The 23,043-nt window shown below is 38.6% G+C and overlaps 1 protein-coding gene across 1 annotated transcript; it reads left to right on the top strand.

The window, feature by feature from the left end:
• Window positions 1–6,918: 6,918 nt before the first annotated feature.
• LOC115380171 (ancylostoma secreted protein-like) lies at window positions 6,919–16,379 on the top strand. The gene is made up of 10 exons (XM_030081258.1): window positions 6,919–6,975; window positions 7,151–7,178; window positions 7,455–7,664; window positions 7,939–8,016; window positions 8,281–8,430; window positions 14,483–14,589; window positions 14,837–14,864; window positions 15,109–15,318; window positions 15,618–15,695; window positions 16,198–16,379. The coding sequence occupies exons 2-10, from the start codon at window positions 7,172–7,174 to the stop codon at window positions 16,377–16,379; spliced, it is 1,050 nt and encodes a 349-aa protein (XP_029937118.1). The 5' UTR covers window positions 6,919–6,975; window positions 7,151–7,171.
• The last annotated feature ends 6,664 nt before the right edge of the window (window positions 16,380–23,043 follow it).

The raw sequence follows: 23,043 nt of genomic DNA, 5'->3' as shown, positions 1-23,043 counted from the left end.
TGCAACTACCTAAATAGTCCGTGTTACAACTGACCCCGCATTAGTTTCTATCCCGCGCTCCCCTAGGCACTAGGCATGATGGGTGCATCACTTCATCCACCTTTCTTCTTCCCCTGATGTACCCATCACTCTGGAACAGGGTAATTCTGGCCTTTCCTTCCAGTTTTTAATAATGCGTTGGACACTTCTTAACCCAATTTTGGTAGTTTCTGCAATCTCCTTAGATGTTTTCTCTGCTTGATGCATGCCAATGATTTGACCCTTCTCAAACAGACAAACATCTTTTCCACGACCACGGGATGTGTCTTTCGGCATGGTTGTTTAAGACATGTGAAGCTACTCATTGCATCAGTTGGGGTTAAACAATTTGTTGCCAGCTGAAAGATAATCGCCCATGCAGTAATTATCCAATAGGAGGCTCTTACCTATTTGCTTAGTAAAATCCAGGTGGCAACTTTTTTTTTGGCCAGGCAGTGTATCTAAGAAATAAATCTATATAAATCTTTTCCCCCATGTTTTTGAAAGAAATCACATGAATTTGCCCAGGTTTCAAAGGGTTAAGTATGTTGCGTAACATAATTTAGACCTGTAACCTTGATGTATAAATCTTGGTCAAACAATAAACAGAATGTTTGCATGGGTTCCTTATGACTTGGCAACAAGTTAGGTAAAATGTTGCAAGTGGCACTGATGCTGCTGCCAATTCACCAGAAACCATCAAACCACAAGCTTTAATCTCTTCACACTCCCAAACACACGCATCCAGACACACAAGACACATTCATAAAAACAAAACACTCAAAACAAACATTAAGCCAATGATGTGAGTGTTTGATGAGTATGATTTATGACAGGTATATTATGTTATTACAGACACATGTGGAGGACTGAAGATGTTTTCCACCTCATAATAACAGCTCAGTCCACCCACAGGAGAGAAGTATTAAAGTCAGCCACGCTGAGACAGGCCAAAACAGGTCTCTTAATGTCAACTTTATGCAAATTAGCTGCTTTACAGATGCCTGGCCGTCACACCTAATGTCAGATCCCTCATGTGATGCAACTCAGCATATCCAGGTTTTTGCAAATATATTCATTGCTGTGTTTTATGATGGCAGTGACCTTCGACATGGACCAGGTTGCAAGATGATTTGGCTGGATCATGGAATGATGACAAACATTTGTTTTTTTCCCCCTGCCTATTTATTTTAGATAACAAATAGCAGGCATTGCATATGAACAATTCAAAATATTTCAAGAATATGAGTACGTACACAAACACAGATAAAGCAATAGGATACATACAGGACATGTACAGTTCATATGTTAACAAAGATGTTAAGCTGCTTTACATGGAGATTGGCATCACTAAGCCTTGATATTGTAGTAGCGTTAATAGGAAATGCATTGCCTAGCCTCTACATCCGGGGTGTCAAACTCATTTTGGTTCAGGGGCCACATACAGCCCAATCTGATCTCATGTGGGCCGGGCTAGTAAAATAATAGCAAAATAACCTATAAATAATGTCAACTCCAAATGCTTACCTTTGTTTTTCAATATTTCAGTATTATGCCTTAATTTATTATTTAGCCTACATATGTGCATTACAGCTCACAGATCACAGTGGATCTACAAAGGCACAAAACATTTATTCACAGATACACCTATGGAACTGAAAAAATAGCATTTCACTTTGATTAAAACAACTTGTTTATTTTATACAGTGGATACATTTTCACATCTGACCACCTGAACCAACTCACCACACTTTACAAACTAAAGTGGAAGATATAAAGAAAGTTATCACCCTGCCTTGTAAATGTATTAAATGTGTACATACAAAAAAACAAACAAAAAAAAAACATTAAAGTTATAACAGTACATGAGCAATAGGGTTACACCAGACCAAACTATTTTGTACTGAAGCTGCTGACTGATGTTATACTGCAAAATGTTCATGGTCTTTAAATATTATATTACCGCAGTAAGTCGTATTTTTCACTGCGGTCTATTGGCTGCTCCTGAAACTTGGCATCTTTTAGCCTTCACGATTGTATCAATGTCAGGTGTCAAATCCTGAGTAGCAGCCAGTTTCAGATTTCAGTCATTTAAGTGCTTGTGTGTTAGCCTTGAGCGCCGCTTTGTTTTATTGATGTTCATTACAGAGAAAACGTGTTCACAAAGATAGGTAGTCCCAAACATGCATGAAACCTTTGCAGTTAATTTGGGGTACCCTGGCAAGAGATAGTGATAAAATGTGTCCAAGCCCACCAAGGCAAATTTGTCCTTCATATCTGAATCACACTGCAAGTCAGTTATTTCGAGTTGGATGTCAGCGGGCAGATCAGAAGCCTTGACTGTAAATGGTGAGCAAAAAATGGCAAATTCTGTCTCAAGTTCACCAAAGACCTGAAACCGTCGCCAAAACTCCCGCAGCAATCCTGTAATCTTGTCTTTATATTGATCCATATCAGCATTAAGTCCTGTTGCACGCACATCTCTTAGACAAGGGAAATGAGCGGTGTCACCGCTAGATAGTTGTGTCTCCCAGAGTGACAGTTTCAACTTGAATACGCGTATGCTGTCATAATACTGAGTGACTTTTTTGCGGCCCTGTAGCATTTTGTTACGATTATTCAGGTGCTCTGTAATATCCACCATAAAGGCAAGATCCAATTTCCTCTCGTAGGTTAAAGAAATGCTTCAGTACTGCACCTCGGCTTACCCATCGTACTTCAGTGTGGTATGGCAAGCCGTGCGCAATGTCTTTATCACTGAGAAGACTGACAAACTGACAGTGACTCAGATCTCTCGCTCGGATGAAATTAACTGTTCGGATAACCACCTCCATGACATAGATAGATATGACACTCATCATTGCTTGCTCTATGAGAAAGTTGGTTGGCCCTCCCTTGAAGAGAGGCGCAAAGGACATTGGCTTTTATTCATCTTTAAAGCCCTTCTCCGTAGACTACCATCATACATCACAAACCTTTTGGAATGGAATTCTGGCACTTACATGACCCGTTCATCTGACTTGTTACTCCTAAAAGTTCCCCGGGCTTGTACTGAACTTGGTAAAACTGCATTCTCTCATAATGCCCCAAACGCGTGGAACACCCTCCAGCACACTCTGAAGATGCAAGCACTCCCCTCTCTTGCAGAGTTTAAGACTTTAATCTCAGAACACTGTGTCTCTGATTGTATTTGTTTTAAATGATTTTCTTATTATATGGATGTTTTATTTTGTTTTAATGCGCTTGTAAACTCGACAGCATTGAAAATGAGGGTAACCTCAATGTCCATTCGAGAATAAATAAAGGTTGAATGACATTATCCATTTTTAATGATTTGCAACACAACGCTTCCTGGTGCAAAATACAATGAAATGTCCAAAAATCTTGTCCTCCATTTGCGACCTGTACTTTCTCTCTGAATTTTGTCACAATGCCTGCTTTTTTCCTAATCATTGATGGTGCACCATCTGTAGCCAGGCTGACGGCACGGGACCAGTCCACCCCGACCTTGTCCAGCGCTCCAATGACAGAGCTAAAAATGTTATCTGCTGTTGCGGTGTCCATCATAGGTACCAACTCAAGGAACTCCTCGGTGATCGTCAAAGTCTCATCAACACCATGGATGAATATGGCCAATTAAGCAACATCTGTAATATCAGTGCTCTCATCAATTGCAACCGAAAATGCAACAAATGACTTGACTTTGTCATTTTTTTGGCTGTCCAAGTCTGCCGAGAGATCTAAAATCCTATCTGCGACACTGTTCCTCGTTAGGCTAATGTTAGCAAAGGCCTGTCGCTTTTCAGGGCACACGATTTCTGCAGCCTTCAGCATGCAGCATGTTTTCACGAACTCCCTCAGAACCCTCAGAAAATGGCTTGGATCCTAACGCTATCTCGTTAGCAATAAGGTAGCTAGCTTTCACCGCTGCATCACTGACCTCTCGGCTATGAGTAAAAACAGACTGCTGTTTCTTCAGACCCGCAAACAATTCATTTTTCTTCTCTGTTCTCACTTGTCCTCGCAAGTGGTTGTATTTTTCACCATGATGAGTCTCATAGAGGCGCCAAATATTATATTCCTTGAACACTGAAACTTGCTGATTACACACCAAGCACAGGTTTCCCATTCACCTCTGTGAATAAATAAGAATCAGTCCATTTTTCTTGGAAAACTCTGCACTCTGTGTCCACTTTTCTTCTTTTTGACAAAGATATTTTGGTAATGAGGGTGCCAGTGTGGGTGATTTGGCAACATGATCTTAATCAGATGGCACATTCTGGGTAATGTAACTGACGGAAGTAGTGTTTCTCCATATGGTGCATTCATGGCACTGTTGTTGCCTGGGAAAAAAATGTGCCAGCATCAGGAAGCATGTACAGCTCACCAATAGACTCCTATTATCATCATACTTCTATTTTACATATTTTATATTGTGTTTGCCATTGAATTGAAAATTTGAAAAATAATAAAATATGATTATTACCTTTTACATGTATAATTCAAAATGTAATAAGAAATAGGCCTCTTCATGTGGTCATTTTATGGTGGTTATTTTAACTATTTATTCATGTACTCATTTACTGAAAATGTACTATATCATGATGTATATAGTTATCAATATATATTGTTATTTAGTTCATATTGCGCAGCCCTAGAACCTTGTAAAGTGAATATTAGTTTTGATGTTTTTGCATAGCTTCACTGATCAGCACAGAGTAGCTGGGAGGAGTAATATTAATCTTCACACTTAAAGGGTTATGGATCTTGCTACCTTGGTAGTGGGTTCTCTTAAAGAGGACTGTCCTCTCCAAGTGCCCCAGATACAGTCAACAAAGGGTCTGTTCTTTTTTTTTTTTTTTTTTTTTTTTTTTAATCTTATTGGCTGGCTTAACAACAGCAAAGAAACTGCTAATGAGATGGAAGCCACCACATGAATTGAGTATCTTTTAAGTGGAAGCTGTCCTTTTTTTTTTTTTTTTTTTTTTTTTTTTTTTTTAATTTTGCTCACTGCAGCCCAGAAGGTTAAATCAGTACTTCATTAATTAGAACACCTGTACATTGGCAAATCAACTCTGTATGTTCTACTTATGCAGTGAATATATTTTTATTTATGTCTGTTGATTTTCTGTGTATGGCAAAATGAGGAATGTTGATTATTTATGATAAAATGATGAATGTTGGTGAAAACCCTGGGGTCTGGTATGGGGGTTATGGTGAAGCAGCCTGGGTTATGCAACCACAGGATCACTGGTGCATGGGAAAAGTGGAAGAGACGCTGCAAATAATACAACCGTCGACTTTATTATCCACCGACTGTATGGTTTCAACATGTGTACAGGCACAATATGTACTGTATTTTAGTTCAATTGTATTGTAAGTAGCCTTTGGCACATGTATGCAATATGATGTCACTTCTGCCGAGAAAATCCTTTAATAAAAACTTGCTCACAAAAAATAAATAAATAAATAAAAAGGTTCTGATTTTACTTATATTAGAAAAACTTTTAATTATTGCGTTCCAAAAATTGGATAGTTTTGGGCACAACCAGAACACGTGCCCCACTGAGGCAGGAAATCCCCCACAACGGTCACACAAAGGATCTACATTTTAGAAATATATTTCTGATATGCAAATTTACTATCATGTTTTTAATTTTATTTTTTCTTATTTTAATTTTGTATGTGCTTATTTATTTTTTCTGTGTCTATTATGAGAATGGCTGAGAAAGGTACTTATTTTTTAATTGTACCTTATTACATTTTATAGTTACATACACACACGTAATAACATATAGTCCCTCAGTATTACATTGACATAGGCTTACAGAGAAGTTAGATGTGATGGCTTGGACCTTTGCTGAGGAGTAATGTCAAATAATCGGATCTCCTAAATCTTAACTGAATACTCCTGTACTAACCCATGCTCTGTGATTACATCCTATTCAATGGCGTGAAAACAGTCAACAGTCATCTGCGATGGATACAAGGAATACAATATTTTATGGTGAGCTAATGAGTGCCTGCACTTTTGAGGTCTTCCGCGTGTTTGTGCTGAATTCAGGCCTGAGCTTGTTAAAACTGGTGGTGACTGCAGGCATTCCCTGTCAGATGTCATGAGGGAATGAAACCTCACGGGTTTATGGAAGTTCTGTGGAAGATAACCTTTTTGGCAGCACCTCATCACACCTTTACTTATCTACACTGTGTTTAACTCTTTCTTTTGGCAAATGCGTACCTGGAATTTTCTACTCACTACCCATTTTTAATTAAAAATGTGAAGTGACCCAGAATGAGCGATAGACCAGTGATCTGAGGATCAACGCTGCTGTGATGGGAAAACCTTAGAGATCAGGAAAAACAATTCCAAAGAAATAGCTTTGTTTGGTGAAACTTGATCTGAAGTCTGTTTGGTGTAATTTGATCTCCAAAAGAACAAGGAACAAGGATCCAGAAATATTACCCTCACCTGCTCACTGTCACATGCCAGCTAACCCAATACCAAAAACAATACCAAAGAAATAACTTTGTTTGGTGGAACTTCTGAAAACTATCTGAAATCTGTTGTCATAAGGCATCTCATGTGGTTCAGGAAGAAAATATGAAAAACAGAATGACAAACTCCAGTTTCCCCACAGAGATCAGTAAAGTTTCAATTAATTATGCTGATATTAGATAAAGGTGCAGCCACACACTCACAGCACTGTGCACAGAGCCCGACAATGGGATGTTTAATCGTGTAACTTAATGTTTCCCAACATTTTTGGCAAGCATAGACACAAAGATGCAAAGCCACAGTGAGATAATTACAGGTACAGTGCTGAGTGTCTGTCTCCTCCTTCGTACTGAGATGAGGAGGGAGAGTTCCAGCTCATATCTATATATACTGACTCCAGGCGACAGAAACTACATCTTTACCAGGGCACAGCTCCACACTCTGGGAAAACACTGAAACAGGTGAGTGCTGGAGATCACAACTTCTTACCATCTCATTACACAGTAATTTTTTAAATGACAGAAGAGCTGCAAATTGGCTTTATTATCATACATTTTTATTAGTTTACTTGGACAGTGGTGGGTTTTATGTTGTTTTTAATCTCTCTAGTCTAACTGCATTTTTTTTTCATTGCAGCCTTAAAAAAAAAGAGGCACAATGGCAGGTGAGTATGTTGTTGTTGTTATTGTTGTTGTTGATTATTTTCCACATATTTCAGCATTAACCTGAAAAGAAGCTTTCTTGAGGGGCTCTTTGTTGCCATGCAGCATGAAATTTGCACTCCAGTGTGAACTCAACCTGTCTATATGAATTTTACAGATGCTCCCAAACCATCCACAATTTCCTCTGAACGCCCCAAAATGTATCTAATGACGTGTGTGTGTATGTGTGTGTGTGTGTGTGTGTGTGTGTGTGTGCGCGTTTTTTCTTATATCTACAGATTCAAGCTTTAAGAAGGAGTTCCTTGACACCCACAATACCCACAGGGCAAATCACAAGGCACCTGCACTGACCTTCAGCAGTGACCTGAATGCTTCAGCCCAGAAATGGGCTGATCACCTGCTGTCAATCAATAAGCTGGAGCACAGTAGCACCAAAGATGGAGAAAATGTCTTCTATGCATCAGGCTCTGGACCCATGAAACTGACAGGTAGATTAACCACTTGCCACTGTTTTTCATCCTTCAGCTTTTAAAGAGTAACTAATCTCCAAGCCCAAATCTCTGTGAAGCCTGCCCTCTAATGGTGAAAAGTAAGATGTCTGGTGTTTGGTGGTTATGTCATAGAGTACAACACGAAGGGCCACACACTTTTACGCATGACCTATATCATTAGAACCAGACTCCCATCTGCCAGTTCAAATGTCTAAACAGGTTCATTATGTGTTCATTTGATTTGCTTTTCCTTTGCATGTGTTTGTTTTAGGGAAGGAGGCTGTGGACAGCTGGTACGGTGAGATCAAGGATTACGACTGGGACACTCCTGGATTCGGCTACAAAACTGGTATGGCACCAGGGAGTAATTTTGCCTCGCGCACCCCCCCAAAATGGGTAGAGCCCACACTGGTCGGTAGACTAGAAAAGTGCTGTAGGAAAGCAGTTCATTTACCATTTACCAATTACACTGCCTGTGTGGTAGAAAATGCAAGGTACTGTGGAGACATTGCTCCACCAAGTGTGTGAGTGTCTCTGTTATCTGACTGCATGTCGATCTTAAGTCATACTTTGACCATTAAGACAGACTTTTGTCCTTTGTTGCTCCCTCCAGGCCATTTCACTCAGGTGGTGTGGAAAGAGAGCAAAGAGGTGGGCGTGGGCTTGGCAACCGACGGCAACACCGTCTATGTGGTTGCTCAGTACCGGCCTGCTGGCAACATGAATATGGCGGGATACTTTGAGAAGAACGTTCTTCCTAGCGGTAACATCTCATTTATTTCTTTGGCTGAGCAACATTTTGGGTATACAGTATGCAGTAGGCAACTTTACACAGACAGACAATCAGCAACAAGAGGTAACAGTTTAAATTTTGAGGACTTCTGTACCCAGAAACCTTCTGTCAAGGGAAAACTGTAAACAAACACTCAAACTCTAGTATTTTGTTTGATTACTCTATTTTGCCATTTCATTTTGTGTCCCACAAATTTTTTTATCTGACAGAAATATGATAATGCTTTGGGCTAAAGCAAGCAATGACCTTGCTGAAAATTACCAAGTGGAGCTCTCAAACGCACATGCTACTCAAAATTGAGGGTTCGGGTTGAGGGGGCAGTACAACACGTGGTGACATTACCTGCCACCAAAGACCAGGCATCCTGCTTTCTCAGGCTTCACAGAGATTTGGATTCAGGGTTTAGTTACTCTTCAAGAATAAGTGATATCAACATTTTATGTTACAACTTGTGCATGATCCTCATGCATGACATTCATCAATCTGTCATTTACAAGCAGGTAGCCATGTCTGACCAGTATTTATTGTCATTTTCCAGATTAAAGCCTGTGAAATTTACAGCTGGCAGAGAAATGGGTGGAGCAGACAACGCTAAGAGAAAAGAGCCAAGCCAAAACACCAGTGGAGGACAAAGCACACAATCACATTGGGTCAAATAATAAATGGTGTTGGTTACATATTACTCGACTATAAGTGAAAATTGTTAATTTCAATTTCTACTTGAATCAAAGTATCGGGGTATTTGCTTTTTAACATACCAAAGTATCCAAAAGTACACTTTCTCTCTAATGTCACACTGCTGGATTTTAACAATGCATTTATTGAACTTTCTAATTTTAAGACCTAGTCTTTGCAGTCACTTGTATTAGACCTGCTTCAAAGTGATTGTCTTTTTTTTTTTCATTTTAGCTCTGTGTATGTATTCTCAAAGCTTCTGCAATAAAAATTTCAAAAAAAAAAAAATCTGTCTGATTTATGTGTGTGTGTGTGTGTGTGTTTGTGTGTAGTAAGTTCCAGCTCAGTTGCTGACAAATAACTAATAACATCAGTGGTTTAAAGTCAAAAATACCAAAATCCCATTAAAGTTCTGTGTACCAAGATGTTCTCACGATTAGGCTTAATTATATAGGGTTATGGGGGCACGGAACTGTTTAACATCATCTGGCAGCCTGTCAGTCTAACCAGGCAATCAAATAAATATTTTGGCCTGTTCAGGACCTCACACTGCCTGCCAGGGTGTTAGCACCCACTGTAGCTGTAAACCTGCCTTTCTACTGGGCAGAACAGCACGTCTTGTAACTGTAAACATACAATTCTATTGGGCTGAAGCTAGCTAAGTTTAATGTAGATGTAAACAGGTGGAAACTGAACTTAACGTAGTAAAACACCAAACAATAAAGACTTCTCACACCAGAGCAAACTCTGTGTTTTCTGCTAGTGAGGCTGAGCCAGTGGGAGAGATACAGTATGTGTGAGTGGGCCACTAATCAGCCCAGAGGCTTGGCTAATCCTCTCTGGGGTTAGGGTTAGTTGACAAACATCAGGTAATATTTAATTAGCTACAAGTGAAACCTCAACTCGACAGGCTTTCTAAGGTTTGATGGTGAATTCTCTCAGGTGTCTTCCCACAGGCCCTGAAAACTGCAGTTATCAAGCCACTCCTAAAAAGGAACACTCTAGACACTTCACTAATGAGCAACTATAGGCCCATATCAAACCTCCCGTTTTTAAGCAAGAACATTGAAAAAGCTGTTTTTCAACAGCTGAACAACTTTGTGGCACTAAACAACTGTTTTTATGTCTTCCAATCAGGATTTCGATCAAACCACAGCACTGAGACCGCTCTTGTTAAAGTATTTAATGATATACACTTAAACACTGACAGTGGCAAAATTACAGTACTAGTATTACTAGATCTCAGTGCTACATTTGACATGGTTGACCACAACATATTAATAGACAGACTGGAAAAGTGGTTGGGGCTTTCTGGCACAGTGCTAAACTGGTTTGAATCCTACTTAAAGGACAGAGAGTACTTTGTGTCCATAGGTAATTACACATCTGAGTGAACAAAAATGACATGTGGAGTTCCCCAAGGCTCCATTCTGGGACCTCTTCTGTTTAACATCTACATGCTCCCGCTAGCTCAGATCATGGAAAACAACAAAATATGCTACCACAGTTATGCAGACGACAAACAAATCTACATAACCATATCACCAGGGGACTATGGTCCAGTACAAGCACTGAGTAAGTGCATTGAACAAATCAACAATTGGATGTGCCAGAATTTCCTTCAGTTAAACAAAGACAAAACTGAAGTAATTGTTTTTGGAGCCAAGGAAGAACGATTAAAAGTTAGCACTCAGCTTCAGTCAATAATGTTAAAAACTACTTTTACCTTCTTTTTATTAATTGTTTTTATGTATGTTTTCTTGTGTTGATTTTATATTGTTTTAATGCCTTTATGCTCTATGTAAAGCACTTTGAATTGCCTTGTCACTGAAATCTGCTATACAAATAAACTTGCCTTGCCTTGCCTTGCCTAAACATTTTAAATAACAAGAATAATTTTTAATCTTAAAATTTTCAAACATAGACTTCAAGAATGGCCAGGGTGCTCTGGTGGTTGGAGAGGAGCACTTTAGACTCCATGTAATGGAGTCATATTCAAAAGTTGCTCTTTGTTGTTTACAAAGAAATATGCTCAAGTCAAAAAACAAACAAACAAACACTCAAGTACAGTATAGATACTTAAGCACAGTGCTTGAGTAAATTTGCTTCATCACTGTCCACCACTGAACCTTGTGAGCTGCTCTGGAACACCTGGATCCTCACAGGCCCAGAGCTCAACATCTCACCACCACCATGCAAATGTGCTCTTGACTTTTGGAATATTTAATCAAGGTAAGACTTTTAATAATCACAGGCTTGCGTGAACAGGCCTTTGAAATGAGATACTATGCTGAATATGACATTTTCATATTTAAATGAACCAGACACCTAGAAAAATAAAAAAGTACAAGTCAAATGTCTGGTTACATTTCCATCAGTAATCGGTTCCTTTCCTCTGAAGCAGAACTGAATTTCCATCACAATTTCACCTGTTGTTACAAGCATTGCACACAAAAAATATTAATATGTGATATTATAGAATATGTATAATACATGATGCATGTATATAATATTATATAAATCATTTTGTGAAGGTCAAAAAAATGATTAAATATTTACAAAACATCATAAAACAGCCAAACATAAGTCAGACATGTTGTTAAAATGCCCCTCAGACACCTTTAATCTGGTGTGCAGCTCCACAAGCACACATCATCATCTCTACCTGGAGGCGTCAACATCATTCTCATGGAATTATGAGATATTCTTCTAATCATCATGAAGTCTTAATTAAAAAAAACAAAACAAAACAAAAAAAACAGAGGCAGCCTGCTGATATTATGGTGCTGCACCACAGATGAACGTGTGAACTCTCCACCCTTCCCACAAACCAACAAAGAAGACTTACAGTATCAATAGTCAGCCAACAGGTGGCAGTACTGTACGCTTCTAGTCTCAGAAGTAGGCTGGCGAAAATCAACACCACTAGGAAAATAATCTCAACAAAACATCAGGCAATATTTGTTATTTGGGAAAACAACTGAATATCACAAACAGCCTTATGGTTCAATGAAAAAGTTTGTTGGCCAGATTTGGACTCCAGTTTAGGCCTGGTGTAAACCAAAGTGCTTCACAAACATGGTTAAAATCAGTTGGACACCATTTTAGGTGTTTTACGAGTCATTATTCAGAGATGGGCTGGGAGGCTGCTGAGCCTTGTATATAGATTAGATTTGCAAAAAACTACAATTCATTCCCTAATAAATTAAGTCAATACACAACCAAGTGTGAATAAGTGTGTAATAGACAATGTTCTGGATATAGACCAAAATAAATAAATTTTAAAGTTTAAATATTTTTAAGTTTTTAAGTTTAAATATGTTTCCTTGATGAGGGTTTTTTCTATTGAGTGATTGCAGCAATACACTGCAGGTAACATACCCAGACTTGGTTAACTGCCATGTACTGAGACCTTTTGTCCTCAGTTTTTCATGGACCTTTCCTGTTGTGTGTTAGAGCCCCACCGATGCCATTTCCTCACATCCTCATTTGGGCAGACCCCCTCGATTTGGACATTATCTTTAACCCTCAGCATAAGCAGAGACCTTGTTGGACCAATACTGTTGTCCATCTGTCATTCATTATTCTTCTGTGATAAAAGCGGGTTGAGAAAGGAGCTGCTTCGCTGCCATCTCTACTTATCAGCTAAGCAGGAGGCTGATAAATCATTTCTCAGTGAATATCTTGTGTCAAATGGATGCTTTCTTTCATAAGGAGTAATAAGCGAGACAACCCTGTTTGGGTTTATCTTCGATCCTCTGGAGGCATACACACTTACAAAGCAATTTCACAAATTCAATTTAGAAATGTAATATTTATTAAACCAAACAGAAAAGTTGTCAGTTACGATTCTGAATAATTCTCTGGGTACATAACCATAGATTAAATGGCAGTGATTTAGTTTAAATTCTTCTCCTGAATTTCCTTGTCTTCTCTCCATGTCATCTTGCCTGGCTTTCAAATTCATCTCCATTTTGATTTTCCATTTGGATTCCTCTTTGCCTTTGTTGTGGTTCATCATTTTGCATCCCACGTCACCCCCGCTCGAACCCTCTCTCTTGACTTTGACATCTGTACTAAGACTTTTGCTTGTTAGTACAGATGGTGGCTGACCCATAAAACCCAACAACACCTTGTCTCAGTAATCTGTAATCTGTAAACTATAAGGACTGTGCTCGCTTCCCTTCCCCTGCCCTGTATGTTATCTAAGATGTGAAATCTTGACATGTGTAGGCACTTTTTAGGCATGTTTCTGAGCCTGTACTATGTCAGACTCTGAAAGGAACTTGAACTGATGGAGAAAAAATGTTTGGAAATGGAAATGTCTCATAAGAAACTCAGTATAATTAGTGTTATTCTTGTTGATTATGCAAGGAATGAACAATTTGAAATGGAGTTTTTCCAGAGAAGTCTCAACACCAGCTGTTCACATGAAACCTGAGAGAAACTCTTTGTGGTCCTTCGCTTTTTGAGGGCCTTTGAGTTTTTCAGCAACGTCAGGATGTGAGCTCCTGTTTTGTTTGTTGTAAACTTGTGGTCCTGTAAAGCCCTTTGAGACCTTGTTGAAACACCTTGTTGAAAATCAAACTTTGTCCAAGACAGACACAGACAAATGTAGTAAATTACTGCTTTTACATGTGTTTTTTTACTCTGATTACTCAAATTCCTGATTACGTGATAAATCAGACAACTAATTTCGGATTTCTTGTGTGCATGTAAATTCAGTGTGATAGTCTGATAACATTAGAGATCAGCACTTTAAAAAAGTGGAGATTCAGTAAGTAAATTCAAAAGGTTTAATTTAACTTCCTATGCCTCAATGAAACATAGATCTTGAATTCAAGAATGAATTGAAATGAATTTGGATTTCAACACCTTTCCTAAGTATTTAAGGGGACATCAACATCACTTATTCCATACCACAATTACTATGATATCCAAAATGCAAGACACTCTCTGCCCTCATAATATTGATATAACATCGATATATTGCCCAACCCTAACCAAACGTAAGCTTGGATTTGGTCCAAGTTTAACCTGCAAAACTACACATAAATAACTTCAGAATCACACTTCAGGTCTAACATTTAAAACATTCCTGTGCAATAACATGCAAAATAACTGTTGGACATTGTTTGCTGCTGGGGCATCCCCACGTCCGACACATTCAAGATGAAGGTGCAGCCACACACTCACAGCACTGTGCACAGGGCCTGACAATGGGATGTTTAATCGTGTAACTTAATGTTTCCCGAAATTTTTGGCAAGCGTAGACATAAAGATGCAAAGCCACAGTGAGATAATTACAGGTACAGTGCTGAGTGTCTGTCTCCTCCTTCGTACTGAGATGAGGAGGGAGAGTTCCTGCTCATATCTATATATACTGACTCCAGGCGACAGAAACTACATCTTTACCAGGGCATAGCTCCACACTCTGGGAAAACACTGAAACAGGTGAGTGCTGGAGATCACAACTTCTTACCATCTCATTACACAGAAATTCTTTATATGACTGAAGTGCTGCAAATTGGCCTTATTATCATACATTTTTATTAGTTTACTTGGACAGTGGTGGGTTTTATGTTGTTTTTAATCTCTAGTCTAACTATATATATATATATATATTATTATTATATTATTATATTATTATATTATTATATATATATATATATATGTATATATATATATTTTTTTATTTCAGCCTTCCAAAAAAAGAGGCACAATGGCAGGTAAGTATGCTGTGGTATACGATTATTTTCCACATATTTCAGCATTGACCTGAAAGGCAGCTTCCTTGAAGGGCTCTTTGTTTCCATGCAGCGTGAAATTTGCACTCCAGTGTGAACTCAACCTGTCTATATGAATTTTACAAACACTCCCATCAGCCCACAGTTTCCTCTGAACACCCCTGAATTGTCTGATGACAGTTTTATTTTTAAAATTTTATTTATTTATTTATTTATTTATCTACAGATTCAGGCTTTAAGCGAGAGTTCCTTGATACCCACAATGCCTACAGGAGAGATCACCAGGCACCACCACTGACCTTCAACAGTGACCTGAATGCTTCAGCCCAGAAATGGGCTGATCACCTGCTGTCAACCCGTAAACTGGAGCACAGTCGCGCCAAAGATGGAGAAAATATCTTCTACGCATCAAGCTCTGGACCCATAAAAATGACAGGTAGATTAGACAATACCCACTTTTCTTATCCTTCAATTTTTTAAGAGTAACTAATCTCCAAGCCCAAATCTCTGTGAAGCCTGCCCTCTAGACTAGTGGTTCTTAAGTCAGTCCACTGGGAACCCCTATAGGTTTTTGTTCCAGCTCTACTCTTGCACACCTGCTCCAATGAAGGGCCACACACTTTCACACATGACCTGTATCATTAGAACCAGACTCCCATCTGCCCGTTCAAATGTCCAGACAGGTTCATTATGTGTTCATTTGATTTGCTTTTCCTTTGCATGTTTTTGTTTTAGGGAAGGAGGCTGTGGACAGCTGGTACAGTGAGGTCAAGGATTACGACTGGGACAGTCCTGGTTATAGCCACAAAACTGGTAATCCCCACAGTTCAATTAACTGGCTGTAGAGTGATTCAATAGCTGGGAATTTATATAAATCTGTAAACTTTTGAAAAAATAATACTACATGTTATTCAGATTGTTGTTACATTCAAATTTGCTCAGAGAAACTATCGTTTTGTGTTACAAAAGGTTGCAGGTCCAAATTGTTAGGGACAAACAATTTAGGGAGAAGCCATTTCTTGTTAAGAGGTTATTTGTTAACCTCTTTGTTAACCTTTGTTGACATTGATTTTATGGACAAACAATATTTATTGTGATATTTAACACATTTTCAATAAGCGACAACATCAGTAAATGGATATCAGTAAATGGATTATCTCATTTTATTGTCGTTTTTGGGAATTAAGGAGGTTACAGTTGTAAGTCGAGCACTTGTGTGTGTGAGTGTGAGTGTCTCTGTTATCTGACTGCATGTCGATCTTAAGTCATACTTTGACCATTAAGACAGACTTTTGTCCTTTGTTGTCCCCTCCAGGCCATTTCACTCAGGTGGTGTGGAAAGAGACCAAAGAGTTGGGCGTGGGCTTGGCAACCGACGGCAACACCGTCTATGTGGTTGCTCAGTACCGGCCTCGTGGCAACGATCGTGACCATAACGCCCACAAGAGGAACGTTCTTCACACATACTGGACACATTCTGTCCAGAATGTTCCCTAAAAATGACAAAAACCTTCCTCTCATTTTTTTTTTTTTTTTTTTTTTATCATTGGGAGACTTAAATGGTAAATAGTATGCCTCCAATTTCAAAATCATTGTAATAAAAGAGAAAACATAAAAAAATAGAAAATTAAGAAAAAACATTTTCTTTTTCAAATAAAACCAACTGGGATAAAAATCCTCAACAAAAGAGAAGACAACGGGCCTCTGTACTAAATCAGTTGTTTTCTAACTAATGTTGAAAGCCACCAATTAAAAAAAAAAAAAAAAAAAATCATGTTCCCACACCTGGGAAGGATCCTACATAAAAGAAGAGAGAAACCCACCAACCCTAATATTACTGGGGTGCAGAGGACCCCCTGGTGACAGATATGTATTTTTCAAAAATGCATAGGCAGGGGAGGAGAGGGAGATGAAGAATTCCTAGAGTCTCCTCATTCTCAAAATGCTATGTTCATCTGTGAGTGTCTGGATTCAAACCTGGGTCTCCCACAGGAGAAACCGTACGCTATCTGTATGATTTTTTATTTTATTAAATTTTTTTCCCACATTTTTTGTACAGTGAGTTTCAGCTAAGTAACTAATATCTAGAGTGTGATAATGTCAGTGGTTTACAGAACACACAAAAACACCAAAACCCCATGTAGATGTAGATAGGTGGAAACTTCACTTACTTAATCATAGTGAAACACCAGGCAATAAAGACTTTACTGTGTAATCTACTGCAAAAACGTAACTGAAAAACGTCAGGTAAAATTTAGTTAGCTATAAGTGAAACCTGACCTTAATATACTTTCTTAGATTTGATGGCGAATTCTTGTATGCAGATCTGATCAGGGAGCAGGGGCAGGGAGATCACATCAGCCTGGACATAGTGGAGTCATATTCAGAAGATGCTTTTTTCTGTACTTGTTTTCAAATTAATACACTTAAGTAAAAAACACTCAAGTACAGTATAGATACTTGTACTTTAGCACAGTGCTTGAGTATTTGCTTCATCACTGTCCACCACTGAACCTTGTGAGCTGCTCTGGATGACCTGGATCCTCACAGGCCCAGAGCTCAACATCTCACCACCACCATGCAAATGTGCTCTTGACTTTTGGAATATTTAATCAAGGTATGGCTCTTTCATCATCACAGGCTTGCGTGAACAGGCCCTTGAAATGAGATACTATGCTGAATATGACATTTTCATATTTAAATGAACCAGCCAAAAATAAAAAAGTACAAGTCAAATGTCTGGTTACATTTCCATCAGTAATCGGTTCCTTTCCTCTGAAGCAGAACTGAATTTCCATCACAATTTCACCTGTTGTCCACTTGGTGTTACAGGCATTACACACAAAAAATATTAATATGTGACCATACCAATTGTCTTCCAGCAGGTGACAGTATTGTGCTTTTCTTCAAAACTAGGCTGGGTAAAATCAAGGATACAAGGATACAAGGATACAAGGAAGTTTATTTGTCATTATACAACAGGTTGAATAATGAAATTAAAGTGTGGTTCCCTCTTGATTGATTAATTGATTGTATAGAAAATCAACACCATCAGGAAAATAATCTCAGCAAAACATTATTTATTTGGTAATATTTGTTTGGGAAAACAATTGAATATCATAAACAGTTCGAACTTTTTCATTGAACCACAAGGCTAAGACTTTTCATAATTAAAGACAACGGTAATAAAGATTTGAGCATGGTTGTTTGAGTTCAGAATTGTAAAATAAATAGACTGAAATGCAAACATAACAATGGATGCATATTTGTAGATGTAATCCTTTTTTGCATCTCTCTGAATATTTTACACAACATTGCAGTGCATTAATATTTCAGATATAGTTTTATTCATAAACCTTAATATCCAAAACAGGTAAGAAGCATTGAACATTGGAGCAGCGTGGCTCAGGAGGTAGAGCAGTCGTCCGGTAACTGGAGGGTTCCCGGTTCGATCCCCGGCTCCTCTAGAGTGTGTCCTTGAGCAAGATACTGAACCCCTCACCGCTTCTGATGGACAGCTGGCGCCTTGCATGGCAGCCTCTGCCATCAGTGTGTGAATGTGTGTGTGAATGGGTGAATGTGAGGCAAAAAACATTGTAAAGCGCTTTGAGTGGTCAGAAGACTAGAAAAACGCTATAGAAATGCAGTCCATTTAACAAGTGGGACTTTACAAGTTAAAATCAGGTCCACATAAATGTTTTGTCTTTGTGCTGAACTGATCCCTTGTGTCGCTCCAAGCCTGGTATTTGCATGACTCAGATGGTAGAACACAGGTTTATCTCATGGCAGTGTGTTCCCATGCCTGTAGGCCTTATGTGAAATCACCATTACACTGTTATCACAGCTTTCTGAGATGAAGCAGAGGGAGAGGATAAAGATGAGAACACTGAAGACTTAGACATGCTGCATGCTGAGAGTCTGTGGGAGGAAGCTTACAGTATATTGATTTCTTGGGAGACTATTTCAAAGCTGAGAACATTTAAGCATTCTTGATGTTTCTAACCGGTTACCAGCTGTATGATACCATGAAAACTGTGTGCAAAAAAAGAAAAAGGATGCAAGGTGGCGTGAAACTTTGGCCTTTAATTCAAACCCAGTGAATTTCAAGAGTCAATGTGTTATTCTCAGATGCAGAGGCAATGAATATGGCCTTTGGGTAGACAGAGTGGATAAGAAGGAAATGTACAACTGAGGATGCAGAAGGAAATGCAAATAAGAACAGACATTTATTGTATTGTATTGTATTGTATGGTAAATCTTCATTGTCCCCAAGAGGCAATTCAGGTGCAGCACATAAAACCCACATAGAAACACAAAAATACACAAATACACAATACTGACAAATAAAAACACCACAGGTCCATAATGCAAGCCTACTACAGAAAAATTGGGTTGTGCAAACAGCATAATCAAAGATACAAAGATTAAGAAAACGAAATGCAAAGATTTTAAGTGCAGGTAGAATCTACCAAGTGAAAGCGAGGATAGAAGAGGTCTTTCTGACTGTCTATTGTATAGTGCAGACAGGCTAAGCTGGGGCACCCCTGTGATCTTAGAACAGGTATTCACCGCTCTGTGTAATATGGCTTTACACCTTTCTTTAAGGTTACCAAATCAACAGTGACCTTATGTGACCTGTTTTCACTTGTCATGCTGGCTGACAGTGGGATGTTTCCTCCACCTGATAGTTTGACTGTCAACTAACTTGTCCAGGTCCAGATCCATGAACCATGTCTAGACCCACAAAAAAGGGTATCTCAACAACATCCTAAGTTATTGCCTATGATTTGTAAAATTGTGGTAAGTTACATTACCTCCCTGAATAGCATCTGGCCCGGTCCAAACAACACAGGGGAAGTCACCGCCCTGACTGACTCGGACTGAAAGCGATCAAAGACACACGACAATCATCAGCATGGATGAAGTGGTGAACATGACATTATTGAAGATACATCCTCAAAGGCCAAGTCACAAGTACAGGCAGCGATCAGTGTGATTACAGACATGAGAATGACGTCATCAGTGGCTTCCGTGTTTGGCCAAAGTGAAGTGAAAAATATCCTTTTTAAACACCACGTGGAGCGATGTGTTTGATAGTGGGTACGGGTGAAGTTGCAGATCTAACTTTAATGGGTCAGGTTGGGTCAACTGATTTTGAATAAAATTGCAAGTAATAGGTTAGGGATGGTGCGGTGCTATTGAGCTTTTCGAGTTCTGGTCTGACTCGTAAAAACTGGGACTCAGGCTTCTACCCATTGCATTCTGTAGCCCACTAGGGTTAAATGTGTTTCCCTGATGGAGTTTTTTGTTGTTGTTGTTGTTGTTGACCTTTGAACAGTCTGTGCCTGTATTTTGTCCCAACTTGACATCATGTTTCAACCTGAAATGCATACAATTACAGAAGCAAAACACCATCGAAACGCTGTTTCCTTTTGACTGTAATCTTTAGCCTGTAAAACTCCGGCGTTTGTTTTGTAAAGAGTAAAACAAATGGCAGAAACTTGACAGTGGTGCAAGACAGTGGTGCATTTTGAAAAGGTTAAATTAAATTTCCTAACCATTATTTATGAATACACAAATAAATAAATAAATAAATAAATAAATACAAACACACACACACACACACACACACACAGCTGAGGAGTTTCATGTTGATGGCTTGTTTCCAAAAGTGTGTCAGCACAAACAGAAACTTCTGCGCCTCTGATCTGTATGAGCTGAGACTTTTGGGCTTGCTGCACTTCTGGCCACACCCAGTCAGTGATGTCACAACAGGTTCTTTATTGCCACCTGATGAAAATACCAGTCATGAGATCAGTGACTGTGTGTGGCCAGAGGTGCATGCCTTAAAGCTTCAAACCCTAGAGAGCAATGCAGCAGAAGCTTTTTGTTTTTGTTTTTTTGCCATGTAATTTAGTGCTGACTCATTCTTTAAAGATGGCTGAAAGGCAGAACCGACCTTATGCAAACTAAGCACCTGTGTCGGGCGCACCATGACCACCAGAGGGCTCCCAAGAGTGCTGTTAGCAGTGCGATGGCGTGCAGGCGGGGCAGGCCTAGAGAATGTCTTTCAGAGGCCGTGCCAGGCTCGGTTTTAAAGTTGCCATGAAGATATTTGCATCATATTAAACTCAACAACCTAAGGTATCCATTGTCACCAAGCATGTCATGGAGGTTTTTGGCAAAGGGGCTAAATATTTCTCCAAATTTAAGCTACATAAAAATAAATTAATTAATTAATTAAAAAAAAATGGAATGGGAATTTTCAAAGGGGTCCCGTGACCTCTCACCTCAATGTAAACAAATGAAAATGGGTTCTCTGGGTACTCAAAGGTCTCCCCTTTGCAGACGTGCCCACCTTGTGTTAATCCCATGCAGTTTGGGGCAAAACCATTCTGCACTTTTGCCCGTTGTATTTATTTATTTATTTTTTAAACAAAAGCAATTAAAATGGTTCACTTCACTGCATTTACTTTCCAGTAAATGCACTGTCTGCTGGTTTATTTCATTACTTTTCAGTACACTATGTTTAATATGCCACTTAGTACTGTATCACTTTGAATATTATAGTGCAAGTTAACACCAGACCACTGTTGTGAATTTGATACCTTTTAAGACTGAAAACCACAGAATACTCTGAGAAAAAAAACTCAGAATTTCCTAAATTAAAATTGTGAATTTACATGAAAAAAATGAGAAAAAACTTGAAAATTCTGTGATTATAAAGTCACAAATTTGCAAGAAAAAAAATCAGAAAATAGTCTTTCTTACAATTTTTTGTTTGTTTGTTTTTTGTTTTGTTTTGTTTTGGCTAAGGAACCACACCACACCTCACTTTGCGAGGATGGATCAGCCTCACACTGCAGATGCTGCAGCTTGCCATGCTCAGGCCCGAAGCTGATCACCTCATCAAATTCTATTTTGACATGGGATTCAGTAAAAAGGAAATCCTGCTGATTTTAGCCCAGGATCACAATATTGTTTTCTTCTGAATCGGCCCAAGTCACGGCAATGTCTTTTCAAAGTCTGCATGCTGATGAGAATATTGTGATTCTGGGCTCAATTCACTAGGATTTCCTTCTTACTAAATCCTGTAGTAGTAGAAAAGCTAGTTTTCCCAGTATTTTCTTGCAATGTTCTGACTTTATCTCTGAATTTTATGGGTTTTTTTTCATAAATTTGTGAGGTGTATCATCATAAATGCATTACTTTAATCTCAGAATTTGTGAGTGTTTTCTCACAAATTTATAACTGAGTCAATATCAATATAGGGTACCATTTGGTGTCCCGGGCAGAAATCACTCACTTTTCATGAAAAATTTGCAAAATAACAAAACTCTGAGGGTTTATTATAAATGGCCAAACATTTAAACACACATTGGTACAGAGATGCATCTTTAAAAGGGTGTTTTTCATATTTTAAAAAAATGTTCTATGATTAGATGCATGTGATTTTGCCATGTCCCAAACTCCTCTCTACTAACTTCACTTAGTGAAATAAGTAGATAAATGATATACAATGTACAAACCTTTTACATGCTCTTGTTGCTCTCATCAAGTACTTGAATAAAATGAGTCAACTGGATCATTTATGGTCTAATTTCATAATAATAATAAACGTTTTGCATGTGTCCCTAGATTTGCTGTCCACCCCGTCATTAGGTGGTTACTGCCACTAAAAGAAACCACCTGCTGTAATCAGTGACATCACTACCACTGCTTTGTCTTTTACAAATGGAGTGAAGAATAGCTCTTGCAGAGAGAGTACATATAAACATTTATATTTCGACATTTTCATCATTTTATGATTGAACTTGAATGTGTTCAATCTTAATGTGTCCACCCTGTCATTGCAAAAAATGAATTTATATAAATGTTTTTCAGAAATTCAAAATATGTTTGTTAAAGTATACAGAGTCACCTTCCTAACGGATACATGTTGCTAGCTAATGGCCCAACATGTGCTCATTAAATGCAAACTTCAGCCAGAAACGTCCACCCTGTCATTGTCCACCCCGTCATCAAGTCGAGTTTTATAACAGTTTTATAAGTTTTTCAGTGTTTTTTTGTGATAGGCCTACATTTAGGGACCAACATGTTTTTGTTTTGTTTATATTAATCTTGTTTTTTTGTCTAGTTGAAGGTTTTATTTATTTATTTT

The sequence above is a fragment of the Myripristis murdjan genome, chromosome 21 (genome assembly GCF_902150065.1).
Source record: "Myripristis murdjan chromosome 21, fMyrMur1.1, whole genome shotgun sequence".
Lineage (NCBI taxonomy): Eukaryota > Metazoa > Chordata > Actinopteri > Holocentriformes > Holocentridae > Myripristis > Myripristis murdjan.
Note: the sequence above shows the minus strand (reverse complement) of the source record. Positions and strands in the feature narration are given on the sequence as shown.

Bases quoted from the DNA above. Each gene is read 5' to 3' on its own strand.
- LOC115380171 (XM_030081258.1), top strand. The intron at 8,431-14,482 runs GTAACATCTCAT...CTTCGTACTGAG, and splicing joins GAAGAACGTTCTTCCTAGCG to ATGAGGAGGGAGAGTTCCTG. The intron at 14,865-15,108 runs GTAAGTATGCTG...ATTTATCTACAG, and splicing joins AAAAAGAGGCACAATGGCAG to ATTCAGGCTTTAAGCGAGAG.